The 27,316-nt window shown below is 49.9% G+C and overlaps 8 protein-coding genes and 2 non-coding genes across 10 annotated transcripts; 6 read left to right on the top strand and 4 right to left on the bottom strand.

Annotated features, from left to right (window-relative positions):
- Window positions 1–530: 530 nt before the first annotated feature.
- On the top strand, window positions 531–1,615 carry LRP88_10928 (uncharacterized protein; the record flags this gene model as incomplete). The annotated part of the gene is made up of 2 exons (XM_083247374.1): window positions 531–714; window positions 771–1,615. 2 exons carry the CDS (start codon window positions 531–533, stop codon window positions 1,613–1,615), a joined length of 1,029 nt encoding a protein of 342 aa, XP_083096522.1.
- Window positions 1,616–6,421: 4,806 nt separating this feature from the next.
- LRP88_10927 (uncharacterized protein) lies at window positions 6,422–7,606 on the top strand (the record flags this gene model as incomplete). The annotated part of the gene is made up of 1 exon (XM_083247373.1): window positions 6,422–7,606. The coding sequence occupies one exon, from the start codon at window positions 6,422–6,424 to the stop codon at window positions 7,604–7,606; it is 1,185 nt and encodes a 394-aa protein (XP_083096521.1).
- Window positions 7,607–8,330: 724 nt separating this feature from the next.
- On the top strand, window positions 8,331–8,433 carry LRP88_10926. Its single transcript has one exon. It is a non-coding gene; the product is annotated as a tRNA-Lys (tRNA).
- A 703-nt stretch (window positions 8,434–9,136) lies between these two features.
- Window positions 9,137–9,850, top strand: LRP88_10925 (uncharacterized protein; the record flags this gene model as incomplete). Its single annotated transcript, XM_083247372.1, has 2 exons — window positions 9,137–9,683; window positions 9,792–9,850. 2 exons carry the CDS (start codon window positions 9,137–9,139, stop codon window positions 9,848–9,850), a joined length of 606 nt encoding a protein of 201 aa, XP_083096520.1.
- A 320-nt stretch (window positions 9,851–10,170) lies between these two features.
- Window positions 10,171–10,266, top strand: LRP88_10924. The gene has a single exon. It is a non-coding gene; the product is annotated as a tRNA-Ala (tRNA).
- A 963-nt stretch (window positions 10,267–11,229) lies between these two features.
- Window positions 11,230–11,766, bottom strand: LRP88_10923 (uncharacterized protein; the record flags this gene model as incomplete). Its single annotated transcript, XM_083247371.1, has 2 exons — window positions 11,230–11,657; window positions 11,712–11,766. The coding sequence occupies 2 exons, from the start codon at window positions 11,764–11,766 to the stop codon at window positions 11,230–11,232; spliced, it is 483 nt and encodes a 160-aa protein (XP_083096519.1).
- Window positions 11,767–12,490: 724 nt separating this feature from the next.
- LRP88_10922 (uncharacterized protein) lies at window positions 12,491–13,994 on the bottom strand (the record flags this gene model as incomplete). The annotated part of the gene is made up of 5 exons (XM_083247370.1): window positions 12,491–12,685; window positions 12,734–12,923; window positions 12,991–13,021; window positions 13,077–13,797; window positions 13,854–13,994. The coding sequence occupies 5 exons, from the start codon at window positions 13,992–13,994 to the stop codon at window positions 12,491–12,493; spliced, it is 1,278 nt and encodes a 425-aa protein (XP_083096518.1).
- A 2,021-nt stretch (window positions 13,995–16,015) lies between these two features.
- On the top strand, window positions 16,016–17,563 carry LRP88_10921 (uncharacterized protein; the record flags this gene model as incomplete). Its single annotated transcript, XM_083247369.1, has 1 exon — window positions 16,016–17,563. The coding sequence occupies one exon, from the start codon at window positions 16,016–16,018 to the stop codon at window positions 17,561–17,563; it is 1,548 nt and encodes a 515-aa protein (XP_083096517.1).
- A 3,457-nt stretch (window positions 17,564–21,020) lies between these two features.
- Window positions 21,021–21,425, bottom strand: LRP88_10920 (uncharacterized protein; the record flags this gene model as incomplete). The annotated part of the gene is made up of 2 exons (XM_083247368.1): window positions 21,021–21,162; window positions 21,223–21,425. 2 exons carry the CDS (start codon window positions 21,423–21,425, stop codon window positions 21,021–21,023), a joined length of 345 nt encoding a protein of 114 aa, XP_083096516.1.
- Window positions 21,426–23,536: 2,111 nt separating this feature from the next.
- LRP88_10919 (GMP synthase (glutamine-hydrolyzing)) lies at window positions 23,537–26,852 on the bottom strand (the record flags this gene model as incomplete). Its single annotated transcript, XM_083247367.1, has 22 exons — window positions 23,537–23,573; window positions 23,625–23,753; window positions 23,810–23,855; window positions 23,919–23,945; window positions 24,002–24,120; window positions 24,259–24,359; window positions 24,520–24,527; window positions 24,635–24,688; window positions 24,741–24,784; window positions 24,835–24,848; window positions 24,920–25,012; window positions 25,078–25,235; window positions 25,285–25,317; window positions 25,371–25,569; window positions 25,636–25,664; window positions 25,834–25,947; window positions 26,009–26,092; window positions 26,151–26,202; window positions 26,392–26,420; window positions 26,473–26,505; window positions 26,557–26,704; window positions 26,808–26,852. 22 exons carry the CDS (start codon window positions 26,850–26,852, stop codon window positions 23,537–23,539), a joined length of 1,596 nt encoding a protein of 531 aa, XP_083096515.1.
- Window positions 26,853–27,316: the final 464 nt, after the last annotated feature.

Below are 27,316 nucleotides of genomic sequence, written 5' to 3'. Positions count from 1 at the left end.
CGACAGCGTAGAAGCAATAAGCAAATAGACCTCCCAAAGCCCACTGAGCTTTTTAATATTGAGCGCTCCCCGCTTTCTCCCCGCCGATATTACTCCGAATACCTGCCTGTGTCCCATCACGTCGCATCAATAGCCACACAATGTGCTCTCTCATCACTCGGGGGCCGAATATGAGCAGATTTTAATTGGGCCTTGCTGCAGCCGCAGCTGCACCGGTGAACATGGATACTCGAGGCTTCATACCAGTTATATCCATAGCCTCCGTTATGTAAGCGGATTCAGGTTCTCCGATGTGCTGTGTCACGTTGTATCCGCCCTCAGTGGGTGGGACATTTACTGGGTCTGTGAACGAATGAGTTTGAGAGCAGCTCCCAAGAGTAAGAATAAAAGGCTTCTCCTCCCCGGCTTATCAGTGTAATACAGCAGTTCCAACAGCTTTTCTCTTTCCCTTGTGTCACGTACTGCTGATAAGCTTCCCACATTGTTCTTTCTTGCGGTAGGTTTTCCCGAATAGACCAGCATCTCCGGCCATGGCGAGTCTCTCCAAGTTCCCTTCGGTCACCTGGACCCGCCTAGCTTCCAGTGTGCGACTCTACCGGTCATCTCAGGCCGTTTCAGTGGTTGGGGAGAAGATGTACATCTTTGGCGGGGAGCTTGTGCCTCGGCAGCCCGTGGACAACAAAATCGACGTTGTCAAGGTCGGAGGGGAGCCAGGTAAGCCAAACACCGAGGACCTATCATTCATGAGCTAATCGTTGAATCTGTAAAAGAATACGGTGTCCAGACACTCCCTCCCAAGCAGGATAGTCCCCCACCTCGAGTTGGCAGTCCCAGCACAGCCATCAATGGGGACATCTACCTGTTCTCAGGGCGTGGGGGCTTGGAGATGAGGCCTATCGAGGAAAATGGTGGTCTCTGGCGCTACGAGGTATCAAAATCTCAGTGGACTGTGATACATCCCTCGGATGCTTCTGCTCCATTCCCAGCTGGGAGGAGCTACCATTGCATCACCTCCGATGGTGTCAGAAAGGTCTATGTTCACTCAGGCTGCCCCCAAGACGGAAGACTCCGTGACCTGTGGGTTTTTGACATCATCGACAGCACCTGGACAGAGCTGTCTCAAGCCCCCGGTCCAGCGCGAGGCGGATCTTCAATCACATTCTCTGACGGGAAGCTCTACCGCATGAATGGCTTTGATGGCAAGAAGGAACAAGGCGGCTCCCTCGACGTGTTCAACATCGAGACGTCTACTTGGAAAACCATTTACTACAAAGCAGATGGAGTCAGCGGCCCAGAACCCCGAAGTGTCTCGACTCTGTTGCCCGTTACAGTCCAGGGCAAGCCCTACTTGGTCACAGTGTTTGGCGAAGGAAATCCTAGCCCCCTTGGGCACGCTGGTGCGGGTAACATGTTTTCTAATGGATGGGCCTATGAGATTGAGCAGAACCTCTGGCATAAGCTAGATTCAACAACTGAAGGTCCCGCTCCGAGGGGGTGGTTTGATGCTGACGTGGCCAAGAATGGGGCTGGAAAGGAAATCGTTGTCGTTCATGGAGGTCTCGGAGAGGATAACCAGAGACTTGGGGATGTTTGGTCGCTGCATTTTTCGGAGTAACATGGGGATTTGGTCTTGTTCCGTCAAAATTGTCAAGTAATTGTTGTTTCCCGGGCACAAGGGAAAAAAGAACAACCCCTTTCGATCCGGCTTCTTCCGTCACATGCAGACAACCACGAGACCCTGCAACTCGTCTCCGTCAAAAACAACAACTGCTTTTACCCTGGACTGTCCTCATGTAAGCGGACTCCGGGCCTCCGAGGCCTTTGCACTTGACCTCGTTTGGCTAGACCAAGCTGCTGTGCTCCACTGGCGTGCCGCATGTTAAAACCGCCACGGAGTCCGATGCTCCGATAGATCTTTTCCACAACTTTCGTGGTAACAATTGGACCCCTCGAGCTTTTCTCACTATCAAAGTTAGCGTATAAGCCTATTCCGTTGCTTTTGTTCTTGTTCTTAATGCGTCCCAAACGAGCCTGCGATGTTTGCTACAAGAGAAAGGTACACTTGGAACCCCGCAAAGACGCAAGTCAAATATTTTGCCAACACTGACTATCAAGATCCAATGCGTGATAGAAAACGCTGATGAGCCTTGCGAATGGTGCAGTCATCATGGCCTTTCTTGTACTTTTGATAGAGGGACACAGAAAAAGTCCAACAATGTGTAAGCTATTTGACTTACGATGCCTTTATTGGTTACTGACATGTGCCATGACATTCAGACAAGCCATAGCCGGCGATGTACAAGAACTTCTTCGACGCGTTTTAGATCTTGAGAATGCTCTATCTCAAATCCAATCTCAGGGGCAGTTGTCGGATCAGACCTCTCCTTGTTCCATGCCATCGACGACACTTGGGGCAACACAAGATGCCTCAACCGAAGGAATAACACCATCCAGCCTTGGTGGACAAACTAGCCAAACTCTCCCATCTTCTGTTACCTCTCCTTCGGAAGCGCGTACAACTTTCAAGCCCCAGACCAGGGACATTGGTGATGTTGCACGATACCTGGGACAGAATTGGTATCACAAGGGCATACCTATTCTATCCGAGAGGGGCCGGGATTGGATTCGATTGAAAACTGGACAAGATGCTCACTTTGAAAGGTTTCATATGTTTGGTTCAAAACGCGGCTTTCCTGCTCTCCCACTAACCAATCTCCCATACGACGAGCTTCGCAAGCTGCCCGAGCGGCATTATGCTGAGAGCTGCCTTGATGCCTTCTTCGGATCATCATTTAGCCTCTTCTACCCCGTTCTTGATCGAGCCCTTGCTCAAGAGACGCTGGAGGCGGCCTATCAAGATCACATCGACTCATCCTTCACGCGCTCTCAAGTATCAGCCAAGGCCTGCATCCTGGCGGCCCTTTGCATGATAACGCGGACGGTGAGGCCCAAGGATGCTTCAAAACAACTCCAAGGTGACTTGTACGTGGACCAAGCGAAGTCCCTTTTGGATCTTGTCTCTTGGGAGGCATGCATTGAGGGTCTTCAGGCAACCCTCATGTTGGTAACCATTCCCAAAGTCGACCAAGTCTCTGGCAGGTGGCTTATCGTTTACAGCAAATTTGTAAAATATCAGTCGGAGAGTGGGAAGACGCTTCCACACTCCACTCAATTGCTTGTCACATGGTCTGCAGCCTCGGTGGGCATTTGAATCAGCGGGCGACTTGCGATTCTTCGAGCGTAGCTTCCGAACAAAAGCTCCGGCATATCAGAACACTCTTTTGGATGTCATATATCTTCGACAAGGACATATCACTTCGGTCCGGGCAGCCTCCTTTGCTCACCGAAGACTACTGTGACTTGGCTGCCCCTGAAGGATACGCCAACCGATATGATTGTCAAGCTCCCTCAGATCAAGACACCAGCACCTTTGGGCGACTAGTACCTTACCTCCCAGGAGACCTTGGTTTAAGTCACGTCAAGGAGAAAGCATGCCGCCTGCTTTACTCGCCCAAATCATTCACCATGGATGATACTCAGATTCTCCTTCACATCCGCCATCTCGATATTGACCTTGAAAGTTGGCGATCGTCCATTCCGGTCAAATATCGGCCCAAGCTCTCTGTCACACCTGGAGGACCGTTATTCGATTCAGAGATGAATTCTTTGCAACGCATCAGATGTTTGCATTTACAGCTTGAATACCACTATTTGGTAACGGCCATTCATACAGCTGTCAGGCGATGCGGTGCTGCTTATGCTGAAGCCCCAAATCTTCCTGATGATCTTCATAGTGTCTTCCACTCCAGTAGTGATCTATCTTTGGAAGCCAGTCGTTCGACATTGACACTGCTCAATGGACATAAAAACCTCCTAGAAGAAGAAACGTTCTGGTACGGCTGACCATTGATCGTTCTCTCCCGTGCAAGACCCGGACACGCTAACACCAACTATAGGCGCGTCGCCTTCTATCCTCCTGTCGCGGCCATGTCTTTGTTCATGAACATCCTAATCCACCCGATTGATCCTCGCGGACAGGTAGATCTGGGTATCTTGGCATCGGCCATCTCAATATTCCAGACTACCTCTGTGCAAAGTCTGACCACGGAGGACATTGAGTATTTACAGGAGATGAATAACTTCGTGGCGGAGCTAGTGCGACTCGGTAATCTTGCCATATGGAAGGCAAAAAAGGAAGAGAATAGGGAATCAAGGGATAGAGAGTCAGAATAGTAAGAAATATGCCATCAAAACATGTGAGGTTGAAGTATACGCGGCATCATGTATAATTGACTGGAGATTCATAAAGGACTTGGGAGATAATGTCGACTAATATATGAGACGGATACTGAAATAGAGGACTAGGTCTGTCTGACATCAATAAAACAGGTCAATTCGTGTTCATCAAGTGTAATAGTCTGATGTTCAAGCGCAGCGCCTCATTCACCCTTTCAACAAAGTTCTGACAGTCATGGCAGGGCTCGCGGCTGACCAAGATCAGAGAATCCTTCAGCGCAACTTTAGGCCAGATTCTTTGCAGTGCCTGTAGTTTCGTGGCATAGTCCATGGCTATGTCTCTCCGCTCCTGCTCCCTTTGTCGTCGCTCACACTCCTCAGCACTTAGCAAATCCTCCAAAGTCAGTCTCGAAAGGAGAATATCATCCACCGGGTCCCCTGGCTTCTGAATCTCGCTCAACAAGATTAAGTGCTTGTGGATAAGGTAGGCAGCCAGCTGCTTCTCAGCGTGGCAGGCATTAAACTGCCCTGGTATCCCGCCGTCGAACAGGCTAGGCTCCAACAGGGATTCAATGTATTCACAGATTTTCAGTACCCTCTACGTCCCGTCAAACCCTGCAACGTCGATGGTGTCGCTTTGTCCGTGTGACCAGCCGCTCATTGCTGCAATTTCTGGTAGCCCATCACTGCGAATCAATCGAGCGATTGTCTTTGGACTCCTTGGGGGGCGATATTGAGTTGTGAGAGACGTTGAAGTGTTGAACCCAGTGGTTTGATGGAATGTGAATCCGTCCAGGCCAGGAATAGCAGGTTTCTTTCTGTCCTCACCAAGAAGGAACATAACGTATTTGCGATCCATGTTTCTCGCGGGGCCATCTTCTATATAGAAAGAATGCTTTCTGCGCCGCTCATTCTCTGTCCATGGCTTTGCGTAATCAGCCGCCCGTCGGGGGAAGTTGCCCTCAACTGATTGCAGGGACTTATCAGCACCGTGCTTCAAGAGAGCGTCGACATTCTCCCAACGTCCCAATAACTCTGCCTTCATTAGAGTTGTGCGGCCGTCAATGTCGACAGCATTTACATCAACATCCTTGGAGAGCAGGAGCTCGACCATATCCGGAAAGTTCCCAGTAGCAGCCAGATGCAAGGCAGTGTGACACCATCCGTCTTGAGACTATCCAGTTCTGGGATGTCTTCGTCGCTCTTCCCATTAGAGTTGCGGAGGATAATAACCTCACTTGATTGCACTCAATGAAGAAAATATCGGCATCAGGCGAAGTCTCGAGGAATTGTTGAACAGCCGGCAAGTTTCCCTGAACCATGTCGCTCAGTACGCCTTCGACTTCCTCTGTCCATATCCTCTTCAAGGATATTGGGCCCCTGAATCTAGCTCTCAATTCATCAGCTTCTCCGTCATGATGCCTCGGTCAGGTAATAGAGCACCCCCTACCACAAGTCGAAAGTTTTCTTTATCAATCTCGTAGCACGCCTCTTCTGAGCTTGATCCAATCGGAAACTCTATGCTGTAGCTCATACCACAGTATTTTCCGGGGCTAAACGGGCCACAATGAGCAACGCGCCGTTGCTGTGTGTAGTCGTCATTGAAGCCGTGGCGATGTAGGTGTTCACACCATGGACACAAGACATGTATTTGTTCATGGTCCCACCACTGGACATAGGCCGTTCTTAGTTGAGATTCCATTCTCTTAGTGCTGTTTCTTGTGTGAGTATTCATTTTCCCGTGTTTGTGGTGCTTGATTGTATGGGACGAGAGTAAAAGAGTCACTGTTTGGGTACAAGAAGAAGCCGGGTATGAGAACAGCATAATTCTTATTTGAATGCATGTATCACGTGGTCGTTGTTTATTGGTCCTTGTTGTAATCAACCAGCTCTGTGGCTTAAGTATAAGGCTGGACTGGGTACATAATGATCAGACAAGAGAGGCCTCGATGGTCACTGAGCAACCGAGATCAGCTGACAACAAGGAATAGGGGCATGCATCTCAGCCCACTATTCTATGTGTTTCCAGACTTGATCCTGTCCTGACTTCTCCGTTCTACAAGATGATGGACATCATTGGTCTCCGACACGCAGGCTTTTCTTGCTCTTAGCATCACGTATCCCTTGTTAACAACTCGTCCTTCCAGTCTGGCACAACCTCACACCACTCCACTGCCCTGCCACCATGTCTTCTCCTGGTTGGATGCAAAAGCATCGTAATCTCATTGGAAATCGCACACTCTCCCAAATCTGCCTTCCATCCGCCCACGATGCTGGCACATATCACCTCAGATTCGGCACGGCTGGTGGCGGCAAAAACGTCATCTTGACGCAGACAAAATCTATCTCAGACCAGCTTCATCTTGGCGTCAGGCATCTGGACATCCGAGCAACATATGCCCTCTTGCCAGATTCTCTCCACAACTCCCTCAGCGGCACCCAAACGGGCTGGTACTGTGGTCATTACACACCTGAGGGTCAAAAGTTTGGAGTTGGCTGGCAGGGCGGCAGCGGTGCTTCTATCGATGAACTTGTTGAACAGGTCAATGAGTACATACGCGATCATGCCGAGCTAGTCATTCTCAAAATCTCACATGTCGTTGTTCTCCAACACTCGAAGCTCTGGGCTACCGAGGATTCCTTGACACCGGACCATGTAGCCAGTTTGATGACGTCGCTGGGTCAACTGAACCACCTATTCACAGTGAGAAAGGCTTCAGGGGGCAAGAAAAAGGCCCTACACGATTACACACTGAACGAATTCGTCGGAAATGGCCAGGCTGCTGTGATCGTCGTGATTGAGGACCTCGAAAAGATTTCCGCCGATGTGGCTTTTGAGCATGGATTCTGGCCCAGGACTTCCCTCTCTTTCAACCAAGAGTCTGTCACACATACTCAGGGTGCAAAGGAGGCATTATTTTCGCTTTTACTTCCAAGCAACAACAGGTTCACTGTGCTCAAGCTTGCCGAGGCAGTGCAACATAAGCGCTTCCCGTGGCTACTACAACATCTGGCTAGCTATGAACTCACCAAGTCCCTGATAGAGATGGACAAGATCGAGAACGCTGACCTTCTCACTTTTTGTCTCGCTTCTACCATATATCGACTCTATCGGGACAACAGACAAGAGAAACAGCCTGTCGTCGTTTATGGAGGCACCCTTGTCACAAATCCGGCTGTTCAAGCTAGAGTGCAGGCCGCTATCAACCAAGGGGAGAGTCTTGCAGTAGACAACCAAAACTTTATCGATACCTGGCATGGTATGCCCAAGTCCTGTGCTGTGTTGTACTCCCAGAACGACATAATCAAGGGTCGCTGGGCAAGGGAATTATCAGTTCTTCACTTCGAGCACGACATCCTTCACCTCTAATATGGCGGAAAGGAGATTCTTACCCAACGCCAGTACCTCGACTTGCTGAAAGCCAGTGTCGAGATGCCCAGAGTCAACATTTCGAATCAAACCGTCGTTGGAGGAGACGAGAATGATCCTTGGAAAGAAGCCCGCAAGACTTGTGCTATCCGCTATGGGCTTCCCAATGACAGGGAGATTCACGAGGAGAGTGTTCTTAAGGGTAATGATTTGGTGTGGCAAAGGTGTTGAAGTAGAAGACTCATCACGTCGTCGCGGGCTTAATAATCTATAAGGAACTAAAATTCTGTGATAGGCCACCAATAATGAAGTAGAGTCGGTCTGCGGATATTGGTTTGATTATAGTGTAATGCGACATATCCCATGGATGCTGCTTAAACCCTTTCTTACCTTCTAGAACTTGTTTTCTTCGTTTTAGCAACCCATAACTGCTGATCCTGAGCATTATCGTCAAGCGAGCAGTTAGAGTTTACTTGCATTTAGAATTCTCCCAGAGCATTCCGGAAGCTTCCATGACACGACGACGCATGACTGAGTTAAAGATCAAAATTCGTCTAACTAAGCTTTCAAGTCCTGAATGAAACATTTCAAACAGTTACTCTCACTCAACAACCCTAGTCCCATCCTCATATACCCTATGTGGATCCTCCCGAAGCCCCGGCAAAATGGGTCCACGTCCACAGAACTCCAGTTTGCGCACTGCGGTTCCATCAATTCGAGCCACGCCCGGTTAGCTCAATCGGTAGAGCGTGAGACTCTTAGAAATACCATCTAATGGTATCGAGTACGCGATCTCAAGGTTGCGGGTTCGACCCCCGCATCGGGCTGTTCCTATATTTCGATTGCGAGCGTTTGCGAGGCTTTCTCTTTTTGATGCTGTCAGATCTCGTCAGGGTGCTCACGTGACCTGGTGCTATCATCGGAGACCACCTTTTTGGCTTTAGCAACGCCTAAATTTTTTCTATTTTCGCGTAATGAGATTCACCATCAAAATCTTTCCCCAGAGTAGGTTGCCTGGAAGGTTGAGAATAAAGGACCGAGCCGGTCTGCAAATCCCCTTGAGTATGAAAACACCCGAGGTTAAGGTTCTGCGATCTCAAAGGCAAGCCAACTGACTCTCTCATGAGTCACTCCGCCTCTAACTTTACACTCAGCAAGCCAGATTCAGGAACTCTTTTGTCTCTCCTATCATCTGGAGCGCAGATCTTGAACCGAGACGTTGCATTAAAGCTTTGGTGGGATGCAAGGGAAAACCATCGAGTGCAGATTCACACAGCGCAACACAGTTTGCTGTGCTCAAAACAACACACAACAAACATTACAATCAAGCTAGAAAGAGTGTACCCGAGCATGTCACTTATACTGCAGAACAAACTTACATGTGATGCCCTCGGCCTTAACGTATAACCCCAACCGAATTAACCTCACAACGTGATGACACCATGAGTGATGTCTATCAGGGCCTCATCCCGCGCCATTAGAGCTCAAGACTCTGTGTATAAATAACCCCTAGCACTACCATGAGCAACCATGATCCAGCTACGTCCGACCACGCCGCCAGCCAACATGACTGAAGAAGTCTTCCAAAACCTACAGGCCAGCATCAGCCAATGCCTGGCCCTCACGTTCAAATACTCCAAAGAACGCATCAACAAACACGAGGCAGCCGTGGAAGCTTCAAAGACTCTGAAAACAGAAAGATGCCGTGTCATCGCAGCCAAAGAACTCCAAAGGACAGCTAGCGACCGTATCCAGACCCTAAAACAGGAAGAAGAAATACTTCACTCCCTACAACAAAACCTCATGGATCTACGCAGCGGCGGCATGTTTCTCGACTGGAGTGTCAATGCCGAATCAGACTGCGAGGGTTCTCTTGCCAAGATATACCGTCAACGGGACATCGCCACATTGGCCAAGCAAGCGGCGGACCTGGAGTTCCAGGATGCAGAGGAGGCCATGCAGAAGGCCCAGGAGAAGCTCTGCAAGATTGTCGAGGAGTGTGGTGACTTGGGGGCTCAGATGGAAAGGTTAAAGCAGGATATTGCTCTTTACCAGGGGTGCAAAGAGGATGCGATAAGTCAGTTGCAGCAGCGGGTTTCTCCCGAGGTGCAGTTAGAGTATCATGCCGGATGGCAAGTCAAAGAAGAATGTTCCTCGCCGATCGATTATTTCTCTAATTGACAAGAGAACTTTTCCATCAGCAGCAGCAGCAGCAACAACAAAAACAACAACTGGAAGAACTAGAGTGATGGCGTTGAGATGGTTTTTTAGACGAAGAATGAAGATGAGACTCGGGATTTGTTTGTTAGGTAGATTTGCAGCCGCAATGAAACGAATATCTACGTGCGAAGCGTAGTACCTTGTGGCTAGACATACATGCATAATAAACCACTCAACAAACTGGTTTGTCCTTTTTCGATGATCGCAAATCTTGGCATGAATGATGGTCTCGAATGTTCAGGGTAGAGGCTCGCAGGGATCAAGGGGTTCAAGCCATGTCTCCCCGTGAAAGCCTTGTAGTTCAATTTTGGAAAGCCCAATATCATCCAATCACAACTCGTTCCGGGCGAATGGTTTAGTGGTATAATACTCCCTTAGCAAGTTCCCTCCAAAGATCTCGCCTCTGGGAGTGGTCCAGGGTTCGATTCCCTGTTCGTCCAACGCAGGTGGTTTAATCCCACCAATATCCACTCTTTTTGACTTTTCAGTCTTTTTGACTGCTTGACCTCGGGGGACTATGCAGCGAGGGGACAAAGATGCTCTCTTCGCGATTTTCTTTTTGCGTTCTGTAAAGTACTGTGTGGCACCCTCCGTCACACACTGAACCAGAGCATGACACCCAAGAGACACCAGTTTCTGCGTCAAGCGCTTTCCCTTAGCCCTCGACGGGCTTCCTCCCCCAAACTACATACTTTCTGCTTGAAACATGAGTGAATATCCCTATTTCGAATCTCCCGGTGGAAGTGTGCGAGGAATCGGGTCACCTCCTCCCTTCTCGACCCCAAAGAAGTGGCCATGAACAGAACCCTGCCCTCGGAATCTTCCTCAAAAGCGAGCTGCATGTACGACCTGATGTCGCGGAGTTGCTGGTCCTTGGGCCAACGTCCGATGGGGTCCTGGTATTGAGTCAGTCATAGGCTGTGACTATGCCTTCAGGACTGACCTTGAAACCTCTTTCTTCAATCTCAACAAAGCCCCCCTCTTCCGTGGCCTTCACTTGGGTCCCATCTTCAAAGATGGTAAAGGGGACCGATTTTTCGCCTACTCTTGTGTGAAAATCATCGATTCGACTGTCTTTTGTGTTATAGAGACCATCAGCCACAACAGCAAAAGACACTGGTAATAATACATGACGGCATTAAAACCCAATACTGTAAAACACCATAACCTAATTATGCCGCTACGTGTTCGTCGTGTTCGGCGCATAAAAGGGCCAACTAGCGACTGTTGTGATGCCATGGCAGCTAGGTTCCCCACGTTGAGTGGTGACATGCGCTCAACATCACGTACGTCCATGTAGCTGTTGGGTGATGAGGTTATTGAGCTCACGAATCACGCAACTCTAATGCACAGAGTGCTTAATCTGGGTCTTAATTCAGTTATCCTACTGGATGACTAGAGTCTCAAGAGCCACACTGGCCAGCAACAAACTGCCTCGACAACTCATTCGGTGGAAGCTCCAACCCACATCGCCCGGTATCATCACAGACACCGTCAAATGTGCCATCAGTACAGGCTTGACCCTCAAAGTCAGCCGGACCTCCATTCACTCCATCATCATTGTTATCATCGTTGCCGTTGTTCCCGCCAAAGAAATCTCTAAACGCATCCTCGGTTTCAGAGTTGTCGAAGCCGCACTGGTCTGCCACAAACTGTCTGGAAAATTCGTTGGGTGGGATGTTTAAACCGCATCGGCCGGTGTCATCGCAAACTCCATTGAATGTGCCATCGGTACATGCTTGGCCTTCGAACGAGGCAACGTTACCGTTGTTGTTGTTGGTGGTACTGTCTGCGTTATTAGGGCTGGCCCTGCGAAACCGCGTTTGGGGAACTGGAGTCAAGAGTCAGTTCATGTTAGTTTGAGGCAGGTTTTCTGGCGACTTACGCGCAAGGGAGCCGTGGGTGGCGATGGCGAGAGCGAAGACAGCAGACCACTTCATTTTGACTGGGTTGGAAGGAGATGATGGAGTCTGTAGAGATTGAGTAGGACGGCTGAACCACCAGGGCTCGTGAAAATTACAGTGAATATTGAAAAAGAATGTGACCTGCACTTGAAGAAAGGATGGCTAGTAAGCTGATGGCTGACCTGGAGAAAGCAGATGGCAGAGCTTATATATCAGACCGCGCAATACCAGGCATAATATCAGTATATTGAGGCAAGCTAATGTCTCCTCTTTGCGCTCAATAGACTGTATGAGATGCAAAACGGGTCTGGAAGTTCCAAAACTTCAGTCACTATCCCTGCTTGAGAATGAGAAAAGAGACAATTCTAAGACCCAGATCCAGACACCTCCATCTTTCAAGAGCAAGGCGCTTTAGAAAGCGCTAAAATATGGAGGCGAGCGCCTTGCCATGGCCCCGTGTATCATGCAGCTGGCTAGTTCGATATTCTGACACTCGTCCAGTGTCAGCCAAGCGCAGGATGATGCTCAGGCGAGCACGAGGTAGCACTGTTTCAAGTCCGTAACGCAATGCCCCGAAACCTTGAAGTTTGCCCAATCAGAACTTCCATGAAAAAAAAAATAAGGTAAAGTCATATTTCATGCTCCCTAATAGGCTTAATGTTAAGCGTATACAAACCGAGACCTTGACTGGCTGTCTCACCTCAACCTTCTTCTCAGTCGCCACTGGATAGACAGAGCCGCAGAAGGAGAGCGGAAGGTGCTAAAGCTTAGAAAGTCCCCTCTTCATTGCTTCTTGCAGCTCCTTGTTGACGTTGTATCCATATAACCAACGCTGGACGTCGGGACAAGTCCAGCGACTCGGGAATGGTGCCTGAATCTCCTTCCCCAGTTGTGAAAGAAACAGTTCATCGCGAGCTTGCTGTTCAGGGCCATCTTTCATGTGGAATGCGTCACGCTGCGACTGGTTAGATGCAAAATGGCTCTGGAAATAAACGGGGCCTACCTGTTTGAAAGCTTCCTTCACAATGGCCTCCCCTCGACTTTTCCGAAGTCTTTCATACATCTTCAGAGCGCTCGGAAGTTGCTCTTTGCCGTCGATCTTGCCGAGGAGGCGTCCAAGAACTGCGCCGTCTTCAATAGCGGAATTGGCCCCCTGTGCAAGATAGGGCAGCATTGGGTGGCACGAGTCGCCCCTTCAAGGAGTTAGCATTTCAAAGGGGTCTAATACAGCCTGGTACTTGCACAAAGACGAGATTAGACTCATCGTTGACCCAGTTTTGGAGCTCGCTTCCTAAAAGTCCGTTAGAAAGAGGGTTACAGTGATTAGTGGTGAAAGAGAAATATACGGTGCATCAGCTTCCACTTGTCTACCTTCTTCACCATGTCCAGGAACCTTCCAAGAATAGGGTCCCACCCTTTAAACAAGGCTCTCATTTCGTCTACGGATGCAGTCTGCCGTTTGACTCCCTCAGGCAGGTCGTCGGGAACCAAGAGGACAATGTTGTACATGTTACCTGCCCGAAGAGAATAGCCCACGGCGTGCGCTTCTGGTCCAATCCAGAAATGAACTGCAGGCTTACTCACCCATTCTCTGAGCTGGGGGTCATCGATATCATCCAGGTGCAAGAGTATTCTATACGCCAGATCGCCGGTTGGCAGGGGGGGCTCTTCAACACCAAGGAAGCACTGTCGACACTGAGACCAGAGACCATCAGCAGCCACGACGAGGTCGGCTTTGGCTGTCAAACCAGACTCTGTGACGATCATGGTCTGCTCAAAATCGATCTGCACGACCTTTTGCCCGAGCTGTATCTCTACCCCCAGCTGGTGTGACCGCTCGTACAAGGCCTTGTGGAGATCGGCCCGGTGTAAGGCGACGAAGGGAGCTCGATATTTGGATCTTATCTTTTCACCAAAGTCTTTTTCCATCGCAAGGGTTTTGCCATCGGAGTAACGGTGTACGGCAAGACATGTGGGCTCTGCAGCCAGCTTCCAAAGACTGTCTGGGACGCCCCATTCTTTGAGTATCCAGGAGGCATTCGGTGTGATCTGCAGGCCTGCGCCGACCTAAACAGCGTTCAATAATGGGAAGATTAGCTTAGAGAGGGTTTCTCAAATCTCACCTCGCCAAGCTCTTTTGCAGTCTCGAATATTGTGACGCGATGGCCTGATAATGAGCACGAGATTGCGGTAGCCAGCCCACTGATGCCAGCACCAACCACGATAATATCTAGTGCCGCAGGATGTTCTGGTTTTGCCCCCATTGTTCGTTATCGCGTATGTAGAACCAAAGTTGAATTGCTTCGCTAGACAACTTCTAGTCATGGCCTGCCAAACCCCTTGATATGCTCAACATTCAGGGAGGAGTGATGGCCGTGACTCAACACATGCCGTGCCGAGTGTGAAACATTCTTGTACGACACGAATTACCATTCCCCGCACCCAAGATGGTGATGATCAGCCATTCACTGAATGTTATTGGTGTTGGCAGTGATTCATTATGTTCACATCTAAGGGAGGTAAGGTGTGAAACATTCGGATGGAATTCACCCCGTTACTATGGACACTTGAGACTGTTGTTCAAAAGCGATGTACGGAATTGAAGGTCTCGGCAGTTGAATCTGCTTGATCGGCAAGCGCACAATCTCTGTCAGGTAACATCCCCTGCGCAAGGCTTGTGCGGTGAATATCTACCCTACTTCTTCTCTATTCCAGACACACAGAACAATACTGGGCAAAGATGTTGATGGGAGACGCCACTAGGTGACTTTTTTCAGCAATTTCCCCTCGATCAACACACAAGCCTACATTTACTAGCAACGAGAATGAGATTCTTGTTCTTGATATGTCTGTCGAAACCACGACATAAATGTCAACCACGGAGACCAGGCTATGGGTGATACAAGGATAAGTTCAATGACGGGAAATGATAGGGCTCCAATGAGAAGGTTGGCGCACTAGCAGTCAGTCGCCCTCTGCCAAACAGCACTGCTATTGAGAGGCCGAGATAGGCCCTGGTGATTTGGAATTCACTTCGTGGATCTCGATGCCCTTGCCGCCCTAATTTGGTGCTTAGTCAAACTCAAGAGCAAGCGGATGCGTGAGATGCGCGATGGCCGTGGAAGAGTTTTCACCGCAAAGCGCCGCCAAACTTTGACGAGGTCGGCAAGTCGGCACCTCATCGTGGGAAGGAATCATATCGATAGAAATGAAGGGGGAGTAAAAAATGATGCGGAAAAGAGAACTGGGCGCCTAAGACATCAGACGCGTAATGCAATCGTTCAACATCCATAATTCAGGAGGACAATCCATGGGACTGCGTTGATCCTCATAGCAGATGGGCAGATGCAGCCCCTTTATCTGAAAACTAGGGTCACAGGGTTTGAACGCCATAGGTGGAAACGAACTAGAATGCCTGCGTCCAGGGACAGTTGTTGCTTCTTGTAGGCGGCTGTGGGAGAAATTCGGTGTTTCAAATGGTTCCGAGATAACCGAAGCGTCTTTTGGAGGTCAACTGCCGGCGATGATGGTTGGCTTCGCTTGGTTGACGATCACTGTCAAGCTAGCTCCCAGATCAGCTTAGCTCTTGCATGTCACATCCAAAGTCAGGCTGTTTCGAGAAGCCACCTCATCGAGGCGGCAACTGGTTGATAGTGTCAGAGTCAGTGGCCGCGCGCTAAGAAGTTGGGGGTGTCGGCATTCATGGAAAAGACGGCAAGTGGAGTGTCACTGTTTGTATGCAGCCTTACGCGTCCTGTCAGCCATCATTGACTAGGTGCTTGAACATGTCGCTTGGTAGCAGAGGAGCAAGAAGCATCTCAGGCCTCCAATCACGCTCTATCTGTGATTGGCCTAAGCATCGCCTTTTGTGACAGGGTGATCTCCTGCCATGGGCTCCTGAATCAGCCTCAGTACGATATAACCAATACCATGGACGTTTACCGCTCATCAACAACCTATCAAATAGCCGCCCCCAGATCAAACCCGGACGTCACCGTTCAACCTCCGTTTCAGACTCTACGCCCCCGTTTCCAAAACGCCCCAGAATCTCGGGCCCATCAGCCGAACACCATTAGCCTGAGTCCATACGCTTACTGTTATACGAGGCCCCACGGCCCCGGCTAGATCGGATGGTGGCATGATGCAAGGACCAAGAAACTTGGCAAAAGCTTGAACAAGGGTCATTGCTGGGAATATAAATGGTATTCGGGCCTTGGTGCTCGTGGCGCTTCGTCATATCCATGGCTGTTTACTCTTTCGACCATCACGGCTTTGTTGTGACACTATGCGGTCCTACAATGGCCGGACGCGCATAGTAATCGCGGCGGCTGCGATTACTACGTGCATCTTCATTCTCTTTACTGTATTTCGGGTCACGTTTGATGGTGATGGGCTATCTATCGCCCCGGCCCCAGAGCATCCCTTCTTCTACGAGAATGAGTCGCAATCCACGGATGCTGGGCATGGCGTGGGACATGACGATGACAAGGTGGAGGATCAGGAGGAGGAATTGAACGCTTATCGCAAACGGCCCGGCTACGAAAACGACTATCGACTACTGACGAGTCTGCGGAATAGCATGGGCTTCTACAACAAGATCGACGTCAAGAAGACGGGCTACCAGATCATGAACCCGACCCTCCTCGAGCTTCCCCGTGGGAGCAACAGCGCTCACGATTTCCTCGTCATTGCGCGAACATTACACGTCGACAAGGTTATCAACGGTACCAAGTACAGACTCGCTCGTCAAGTCGCCACCTTTGCCAACCTTACATACACCAAACTTGGACGCCCAATATTACAGTCGAGCAACAAATGGGCCAAGCTCCTTGTACAAGACTTTGCCGGGCCAGAACACCATTGCCAGCATCAGCCCGATATGGACAAGTATATCGGTCCAGAAGATATGAAGTTGTTCTGGACAAGAAAGGGCGAACCTCTTCTCATCTTTACTTATCAAGTCAACGACGAGGTGCTCTGTCAAGGGCAATTCATCGTCGACGTACGGGCAGCACTTCCAGAGCTTGAGCGTGTCTTGGGAGAAGAATACGCCAAGAAGATGCCCCCGGTTCAATTTAAGACACCAGTTGGGCTTCGTCGCCAGCCTCCATCAGGACAAGAATCCCACCCCCGATACCAACGCGAGAAGAACTGGGCGCCCGCCCAATCCCCCTTCAGCAACGAAGACGAACTCCTCTTCATGGTGGAACCAGGCCAATTATTCCGCTGGACAGAAGACGACGAGCCAGTCGAAGAGGTCGTGGCCAAGAAGGACCAAGTCTCGGCGGTCGAGGCGCCGTATCCAATTGGCGTCAAGCCTGAAGACACATGGCACAGCGACAAGAAGATGACGTGTATGCATGACGTTATGCTCTCGGATAAGAACGTCCACCAGTCGAGTCCCATGCTCAGCCTCACGCTTTGTAATAGAGGCGATTGCGAACCGGATGAGCACAACACGGTCATGCTGGGCATGGTTCAACGTCGACGCGACACATGGGAAGCGGGCTATCTATGGTACGATCGACGGATTGCCGCGTACTCTGCTGCGCCACCATACAACATGGTGAGCGTGAGCAGAAAGCTCTCGTATCACGGGGAGGTAGACGGGCAGTACATCTGGACAGGGAGCATGGTGTATTTTGCGAATCAGACGGACGAATTCCCAGGGAACCATGGATTTTTGGATGACGAGATTTGGCTCAGCTTTGGCATCAAGGATTCTGCAGCAGGGTGGATAGACATCAAAGCGAGGGACCTCATTACGGATCATTATTTATGTCAGGGCGCATCGGAAGGGTATAGACAGCATAGACTTAATCTGGAAGAGTAGCAGAAAAAGCTGCACTCTTTGTTTCTGTTTCAACATGATTGTTCGAATGCAAACCAGTCTCTTGGTGATACGAGTCAGCCAACCATGTCCCTTGAAGGGTAAGACGGCAGCGTGTGGAGCACAGATCGACAAGGCAATTCCCGGGCCCTGCCGATTCACCGCTGACGTGTGAATGGGGTCTGTTTGATATTGAAAGCTCTCGACGATACGATATCACAGGTCCAAGAAATAAGAATGCTTTAGCTCAAGTCTTGGCTTCGTAAATTGGCAACCATCAATGCTTCCTTCAGCAAGGGTTAGACGCTGCGCTCGTCTAGCCTGCACTGACACCTCGCCTGCTCAGGCGCTATTGCCACGCTAGAAGCCTCTGTGGAATCCCCTCAGATCGCCCTGATGCAATCTCGCACGGTCTTTTGTCGGTGGACGAGCCCCTCAGCGGGCCAGAGACAAGACGCCCGGACTGGAATCTCCGATGGATCGCGATGAATGAATCATCGCTTCTGGCCTTTCACTGAGAACCACTGCCAACTGATCCCTGTCTAACGCTGGTGCATCAATCTTGAACGACCACTTCCATTCCCTGCAAACGTCCTCCTTAAGGCTGCAGATGTCATGGGACTGTTCTCCGTATACGAGAAGTCCCCATGTCTCGCCTCAGCATTCCCTTCAAACCCAATGTCGCAGTCCATCCTCCATTGGTCTCGCGTGGGCCAAGAATCGACAGGGGTCCATCAGTCCACCGCCTGGCTATACGAGCGTGGCTTGAAATCATCAGCACCAAGTGGGAAGACAAATTTTTTACAGCCGAGAATCTTCGCTACGGGCAAGCCTATCGAATCATTCTCGGTGTCATCGGGCTCCATATTTGGTCCTCATTGCGAAGGGCTATCAATGAAGCACGTTATTACGAGGATCCGTCACCAGACGAGATCGAACAAGCGGGGGCCGTTCATCTCTTTCTCAAGAGGTCGCGTGAGATATTTCCATTTTTGTTTCGATTCCGCGCTACGGAGATGAGATGGCCTCTGGGCCCCTGATGGATCCCGTCGCCCTGGATCCCGTTTGCGGATGCGTGTTGGTTACGGCCAGATCTTGACCGGCAAGCCCTAAACTAAGCTTGATTCTGCGCGCGTTTCCTAATGAGGGCATCATTTGCGCTTGTGACTGTTTAATTACTGGTCATATCATAACTGACGGTACTGTTGTTGACGTTTCATCAAGTTGAGTAACATGACCAGTACCTCAGGGTCATCGATGCATTGCATCGAATGCTTTCACCGACGAATCCATGTCAAAACGTGCGGGCTGAAGGACCCCTGCTCCGTTACGAGCCCACCACCAACACCGTTACTTCTGACAGGTCTTGGCTCCAGCTCAAGGGAACGGTAACGATGACTGCCAGGGTCGGCGTTTCTGTCAATAACAACCCGTATTCCACCGTCACATCGGGTCAACCTTATGCCAAAATAGGTCTGAAGCGGATGCATCACGGGGGGAAAAGATCCCTAGATGCCAACATCCGCAAGCCTCACTTGAACCTTTCTCTCCCTGTGCTTAAACTACTCTTGCTTAAACATTGCCCTTGACCAAGAGAAACCTCCTCTCCTTGTATAAATTGTAGAAGGAGAGAGTTAGATAATATACCTACATCCAAATCCATATAGCGAAAGGGCAACCATGCTTGTTGTAGTGGAGTGGATAGTGATTTTGTATTTGAAAAGGCTCTTCTTTCACCAAGGAACTTGACCTTGGCTACAAGTAGTGGTTTTCAGCATCGTAACGTGCACTCAAATAAACAGTCTGTCTGCTTCAAGCTAGTCTCTGCTCTAATGCCCATATCTATCCATCTTTTAGAGTAGAATGCACATGTCGATGCGACTACCCTGTATCACTACTACCTATGCTTGAGATGCTGAGCGACATTGTTATCCCAACAACCAGAGTAATACAATACTAACCTCGCCAATCAGATCTACTAGTGATATCGCCGGTTTTAAACACTAAGAAGCTACACAGGACGCCCTATACTTCTCGTCAAATGGCTCGCCATCGATATCAGCATCAGAGGCTTCAGCAAGTGAAGACCATCGCCCTGGAAGACCTGCCTGGTTAGCAAATAACGTTCGGGCGTTGAGGATACCCGTCTGTTTCGAAAAATTGGGAAGTAGCACCATCGACCAGCTTTCTCTTGATGCGCCAGATCTACTTTAGAGTATCAGGGATATCACTATCCATCACAAGGAGTTCATTCCCAGTGAGATCCTGAATGAGTTGCGGAAGATTGTCACTTGGGTAAGGGACTACTGGCTCCTCCAACCCGAAGGTTTTTCGATGGCATCTGCATGCACCGCCACAGCTCTATGCCCGAGGTCTCGCAATCCAGTGTCACCGTGGGAACACTACATGAGCCCAACCTACTACGGGCCACGGAGACCACTGCAAGAAGCTGCCAATTTTGATCCCCTTCCAAGTTGGCCTGTGCCGAGGAGGCCTACATCAGGAAATCTTATATGCCTCTACTGTAGTATGCTCTATCTTGCCATAAAGTCGGTGTCAGGCCTTCAATGGCGGCGAAGGTTGCTGCTGCATTTGTTCCACCCACTCGCTTCCTTGGCGGCATTAACGTCAGCAGGAGGAAATGGTACATTTTCCGTTGATACTGTCACCCGATGAAGGGAATGTTCTACTTAAATCAGATGATCTGGTATTACTTGTATATGGACGATGCCTTGCTGCCGGGGATTAGACCAAGCCTCGCGAGTCTCGGTCAGCCAACGAGACGGCATATAGCCTTTTGTAACTGGCCCTTATCGTGCAGCACTAATACCAACCTGTGTTATATGAGCCATTTCTAGCTTTTAGTGCGGGCTGCTGGATGATTTGGGTGGATCGATAATCTTGTTCTAGCTGAAACCAATGATAGCATCGTATCCCTTCCGCCTCAGCATGTGGTTGGACATCATTTGGATGGCATTTTCCTTGCACCGAGGCGATTGTATTGATGTTGTAGGGAATACGAAGCATACATTAAGATCGTACACACCTATCACGGCGTTGTAGAGGTTTAGGGACTGTAGAAACCACATATCGTGAATGAACCTGGCAGTTGCACTGAGTGAGTAGAACTATTAGTCTCAAATAACAGTAAATGAGACACTTTTTATTCCATCATTAAAGTATTGTTTCTCTTGGGCTGTTATCGTTGCCAAAAACGTCTGACAATTGTTGCACAACTGGGTGTAGATGAGCTGCCGGATGGCTGAACAAACATGAATCACACATAATCAGGAAACGACCGTTAAGAACACGTTTTATCATTCAACCATAACCAAACAATAAGTAAAAAGGTGCATGTCCGACAGAAGTGTGTGACAGGCGAAGTCACGTAGAGCATCACGTGTCCCCCTAGAGGTTGCCATATCACCACCACGACCTTGGTTCTTCAACAGCACCACCCTTATTTGTGAGTCTCGCTGCACCAGATGGCGGTCTTCTTGTACAAGACTACATTGCCGTCATCTTGGACAACAACCTCGACGCTGCTGTCTCCCGTGGGCTCAGCAGTGTCAGAGGCCCAGACAGCATTGCCGTCGTTGTCACTGGAAGACGCGGTTAGGTTATCACAGACGATAACTACTAGTCAAAGGTATAAAACCTACTAAATAACGAAGTTCCCGTCCTCTTGGATTCGAATTCCATCAATGTCGTCGCGTTCCTCGTCGGTGGTCTGAAACCGGCACTCCCCTTCCCAGTAGATGGCCAGCTTACCATCCTCTTGCATTTTCAGTTCGACGGAACCATCAGGGCTCCAAAGGCTCTCGCCGACCTTGAGCCACTCGCCGTTCTTGAGGGTATCGGACATGTTGTATTGGGGTTTGGGTGTAAGGGGTAAGTTGGAATTGAGAGACTGGCGTTGGAAGTGTGGAAGATAGTAACTGGAGAAGCGGAGAGATGACTACTTTATATAATGCTCTGCCACTGTCTGAAACAGGCAGTGTCTGGTGATATGGTCTCGTATCGCCTTCAACTTGCCCCTCGCAGGCCTCCAATGTCTCTGCAGCGCCAAGTCCTCTGCGGCTGGATATCTCGCAATGACATATCTTGGCGTGGCCTCCTCTTGTGGGCAACGTGGCACATCTCTTCCCACCATTTCTGCCTATCGGGGGATGGAATGGACTTGGCAAGACATACAGGATGGACTCGGCGGCTATTCAGAACTAACAAGTGAGGAAGCAAGACATGGGCGGTTTCATTACAACTTAGTGGGCATGTTGGATGGCCTCGTTGACATACCGTTTCTTGGCAGCAGATATGCTTTCTATATCAAGCGTGGTTTTGATCGAAACGAAAGCACCTCAACTCAAACTGAGCCAGATGACCACTCAGCCTCCCCAAGCTGTAACCCATTACAAGCAAGAAAACTGGTGACCCTAAACTCGCTACCCATGCGAGGATCGCCAAGCTGAATCCGTCATGGCGGGACGGACCGTATGGGCTGTGCTAGCTTCTCCGCACGCCAAGAGGCGGAGGGTTCTTGGGTGTCTTACACGCGAGGTGCGCCTCGTGTATCGTGATTTGCTAGATTGGCCGTCATCACGCTGGAGAGCACCCTGCAGACCAAGTGAAACAGTCTAGTGATGTCTGTTGCTTGCTTGCTTGATTTTTGGTTGTGTCTCTCGATCAACCAGTGTTCACGTGACCATTGAGCATATGGTTGCCTTGGTGGCAAGACAGAGTAGACCTCTCCTCCTTCACAACAACTCAGTATAGACCAGCATGGCTTATAACATGTTTTGATATGATCATATCCCTTAGCCATTGAAAGGCTTGGAATGGGCTGCCTCCGCGACAAGGCAAACGCTCTAGCTAACTAGACAGGCAGTCGCTGCCACGCCACATCGTGTGCTCATTCTCGCCAAGTGCTCTTATTTAGAAACCTGGCGTAACTAAATGCAAGGGATAATCCACGGCGCTCAGAGCCTCGGTTTCATTCGTAGCATCTACGAATCACCAGGCTTTCGTCGCCCTCCTCGTGTGCCCAACCTGCTTTGTGCCTCTACCTGCAAGTTGGGCGCTTATCTCTGCACCACCCACCGATTTATGTACCACTTGCCAAGCTATCGAATGTGATCTTCACAATCTATTGGGTTGTTGGCAGTTCTCTCGGCTTCTCGGATGCTCCACGTTGGTGCCAAGTGTCAGCTCCCCACAGAATCATGCAAGCCTCAGGTGGGCTGTGTAGAGGGCGATATGCAGCGTTGGAGGCCTGAATGAACTCTTCCCGTGCTACTATTCTAGCATGGGAAGTTCTCAGGAGCGAAAATGAGTATAGTGGATGCGTTTACCATTCGAGAGCAATTCTCCTAAGCGCAGGCATATAATAGGGTTTAGTTCAAGGGAGAAAGGGCCCATAGGAACAAAACAGCCCACGCAAATCAGACAGATGATGGTTCTTTTAAATGAAACCACGTGTTGGCTCTCAATTCCGGCTGAGTTGGTCCTGATGGCCTTGGCAAATGATGGCCTTGGTGTGTGATAATTAGACCAACACCAAAGAAAGGTACTGAACAATAGCATAGTTAGCTGGCCCTACACTGCAGAACCGTGGGTGTGCAACTCAACTAACTGGATGTGCCAATCGTCTACGTCTTTGGTGACTGAACCGAAAGCGTTGTGTTTTTGCCTGGGAAGACTTGGTTGCTTGATCAGGCTGATATGTACAGGTAACAAACTGCTCAAAGTCTTAGTCGCCAACTTCTTGGCTGAATGAGTGATTCCTGGCGGAGAATTCACGACAGTTCAAGCGAATCATCACAGTCCTTGGCAAGTTGTTTTCTGTTGCTTACTTAAAATCGATTCACTTTTCCCTAGTCTATCTGCCCACAAAAACGGCACTTTGAGAAGATTGTCTTCATAGAAACCCATGCTTGAGGCCCAATTTGGTCTTTCTCTGCCTCTAGATCAATCCAGTTTCTACTCCAGTTCGATGGTGCCGGGGGGCTTCGAAGAACTGCCAAATATCAGCTGAGGCTTCAAGACGGAAACAAGGGAAGTGACTTACAGGTCATATGTGACCCGGGAAACTCCGTCTACCTCGTTAACGATCCTGCGAGCCATGGCCTTGAGCAATTTGAAGGAGAACTCGTAGGGCTCGGCGCTCATGAAGTCACTAGTTGTGACAGCTCGGAGGCTATGAACCAGGTCAGAACTCAGGTCTCTAGGACAGAGCAGTGGGCGATAACTTACATGACGATGTATCCATAGACACGGGTGTCTCCCATGACGCCAACAGCTGTGAGGAACAGTTAGTCAAGTCGAGACGGGTGTCTTAACCACCCCATCCTGGTGCACATACCCTTGTTGGTATCCAAACCAGCGTAGGCTTGGGACATCTATTTGAACAGTCAGCTCTTGTTCGAACTACTAGTGCCAGTAAACTTGCCTCGTTGTAGATTCCGGCCTCCTTGATCATGGAGATGAAGATGTGGTCGGCTTTTCTCGCGATTTCGACTCGTTCAGGGGTAATATCTCCCAGGACACGAACTCCAATGCCAGGTCTGTGTAGTCCATAGAATTAGCCCCGCACAGCCTCAAAAGGTTCAGCTTGACCTGCTGTTGGTGGGATGGTGTCCCCCTTGGCCCCTCAGGGGGGTAAAAAAAAGGAAAAATGGAAAAAGAAAAAAGAGGAAACTTACCCGGGGAAAGGATGTCGGTTCACGAGATCCTCGTGAATCTGAAGACGCCTACCAAGTGCCCGGACCTCGTCCTTGAAGAGCTCGCGCAAAGGTTCCAAGAGCTGAATCGCTGTCAGTTTTACTCCCCGGACGCTCAAGAGCGGGGGGGGGGACGCCTTTGTGGGTCTCTTTTCGCGCTCAGGGGGATGGAGATGGTCAAAAATGATAGGAGAGTTGGTGCGGTAACTGGAGGGACTTCAGGGGGTTGAACTGGTAACTTACGCGTAGGCCTTGCTGTCATGGTCAAAGTCAGTCATGATACGAGAGAAAAGAGTAAGGAGAGGTGCAACTAACGCCGTCCATCATTCGCTATGGCTCGGTTAGTTCAAGGTTGGACACGGAGGGTGGGAGGGGGGACTTGCCTTGGGAAGACCACCAACGTTGTGATGAGCTATGATAAGTGTCAGTCATTGCAGGCGTCGGTTTCCACAAAAGCTACTAACTCTTAATAGTGGCAGAAGGGCCCTTGAAGCTCAGTGACTCGATGCTGTAGACGGTCAGTCTTCCCCTGGTACACAAACCGCTCGCTACACATACACGTCCGGGTACAACTACATCAGAGCAAAGATGTCAGTCAATCCAGGCATCCACATAAGAAGGGCCATGGCACAGGGTGACATACCGTTCCCTGGAGAAACCAAGAGACTTTTCCGGCGTTGGGGGTGTTCTCTGCTTCCTTCTCGATTCTGATGGCCTCTTTCTCGAACAAGTCAATCTATTAACCAGTTAGCACCGCTGGCGACATGAACGCCGGGAGAGATGGAGCAATTGAGGACATACAAAGGTCTCTCCAATGATCTTGCGCTTCTTCTCGGGCTCCCTGACGCCCTTGAGGCGGCCGAGGAAGAGCTCGGCGCCATCAACTACCGTAAGGTTGATTCCGAGATGCTGTTGAAGAGTCTCCTTCACCTGCTCGCACTCGTTGAGACGCATCAAGCCTATACCAAGTTAGTGTCCGTTAGGCTCGCACACAAGACTTGGTCATACCGTTGTCGATGAGGACAGCGTGGAATCGGTCACCTATACATGTGTCAGCCTCTCTATATGTGCATGATACAACCCTGATGGCATACCAATTGCCTCCTTCATGAGTTTGGCGGCCACCGTGCTGTCGACGCCACCAGAAACAGCTCCAATAACCTGGGCCTTGTCGCCAACAAGCTTCCTGATACGAGCAATCTCCTGCTCGATGAAGTCACTCATGACCCAGTTGGGTTGAGCTCCGCAAATGTCGACACTGAAGTTGCGTAAGAGCTCACTTCCACGGGGAGTCTATGAGCCGCATCATGTTAGCTGAGTGGTAGGGGCGGGAAGGTAAAAAGGAGCTGGTATGCATACGTGTTCAAGCTCGGGGTGGAATTGCACGCCTGTTGAGATCTTGAGTTAGTCAAGAGCACACAGTGGGTAAAGTTAGAAGAGACTCGTATGTAACGAGAAGGGAAAAGAAAACGGGGGCAAAAGCGCAGCAGTGCGGCCAGTGAATGATGAAGTGGGGAGATGGGTGACGTGAATCGAGTTTGTGATGGACAAACACACCAAAGATGGGCTTTGACTGGTGAGCAATGCCAGCAAACTCGGAGTTGGCAGTCTTGGCCACAACAACGAACCCCTCAGGCAGGCGGACGAGCTTGTCGAAGTGGCTCATGTAGGCTATCCAGCGTTAGAATCCGTAAAAGACTTGGAAGTTTCATAGGGAAGGAAGAGAACTCACCATGCATGGTCTCGCCCAGACCAGCGAAGAGGCGGTCGACATGGTTGTCAACCTTGTGGATGGTGACGTCAGCGTGGCCGTACTCTGTCCAGCCGAGTTGTTAGAAACCGTGGGCACGCGGGTTCAATGAACAAAGACAAACCTCGAGCTATTCCGCGAGCAACGTTCGCAGAGTCGGTCTGCCAAGCAATTTCCTATACGAGGTTAGTGAAAGATTTGCGAGATCGGAGAAAATGAAAAACTTGCCTGGCAGCCATAGCTAAACTCGAGTAATTAGTGCTATACCATAATGGGGCTCAAATGGAGTCATACCAAATACCACTATAACTTTGTGTCAGTGAATGTGTGTTTCTCAACACCGAGGTGACTCACAGGATCGGAACACCAAGCTCAAAGACAGCGGGGTCAACGTCTTTTTTAGATCAGCATACTTGCATCTCATGTGCGAGGGAGGGAGGCCTCACGGGGTGAGCCTTCGTCATAAACGGAGGAGGGACCTATTGAGTTTGTTAGAAAGAAAAATGGAGGAGGGCCGAAAGGATTTTTACCTCCAGACAAGACAATACCCTTGGGCTTCCAGGTAAGATCGGCGAGCTTGGTGGTGCAGGGGAGCATCTCAGCATAAACACTGAGGGCTCGCAGGCGACGGAGAATCAGATGGCTGGTCTGGCTGCCGAAATCCAACACCAAGATGGTCTGTGATGAAACATGTCAGTACTGAAGCCGTGGAAGCCGGATTGCGGGGGGGTTGGCGCGGCCGGGGAAGAGCGAGGAGGCTTGGGAGAGGAAATTTACGCACGTCAAAGTTGTTGTGAGGCGCCTCGGCATCGATTCCGGTGGCCATGTTGTCTGATTTCTGCAGAAGCAAAGATGGGAGCTTGATTGATGAGTGCGTGGTTGTTGCTAGAGAAACTTTTTGATGCCATCCATTCGTGCCCCTCGAAATTGCCCCTCGAAATTGCCCCTCTATCTTGCCCTATCTTATCTTATCTCTACCAATCCTGACTCAGTGGGCTGCCTTGATGTATCACGTGACTGTCCAATCTCTTCTTTCCCAAACACACGTGACCTCCCCCTTTGCCTTCATCACTTTCCACGTTCTAGCACGATAACCTGAGTCCTTGCAAAGGATAATTTTTGTTCCCAAGCAGCGGAGTTTAAAACACAAGCATCTCCTACGAACTTGCTGAATACCCACGTTCACTAAGTAAGGAAGCACCGACATCAGCAGGCAACAACGTGCCCGGATAGTTATGGCGGCGGCGAGTGCCTATAATGGCTTCTTGTCACCTTGTTCAGAAGGTCTTT

This window comes from Fusarium phalaenopsidis (assembly GCF_050370095.1).
Source record: "Fusarium phalaenopsidis strain FUZ10S chromosome Unknown contig_32306, whole genome shotgun sequence".
NCBI lineage: Eukaryota > Fungi > Ascomycota > Sordariomycetes > Hypocreales > Nectriaceae > Fusarium > Fusarium phalaenopsidis.
This window is presented reverse-complemented; position numbering and strand designations above follow the sequence as displayed.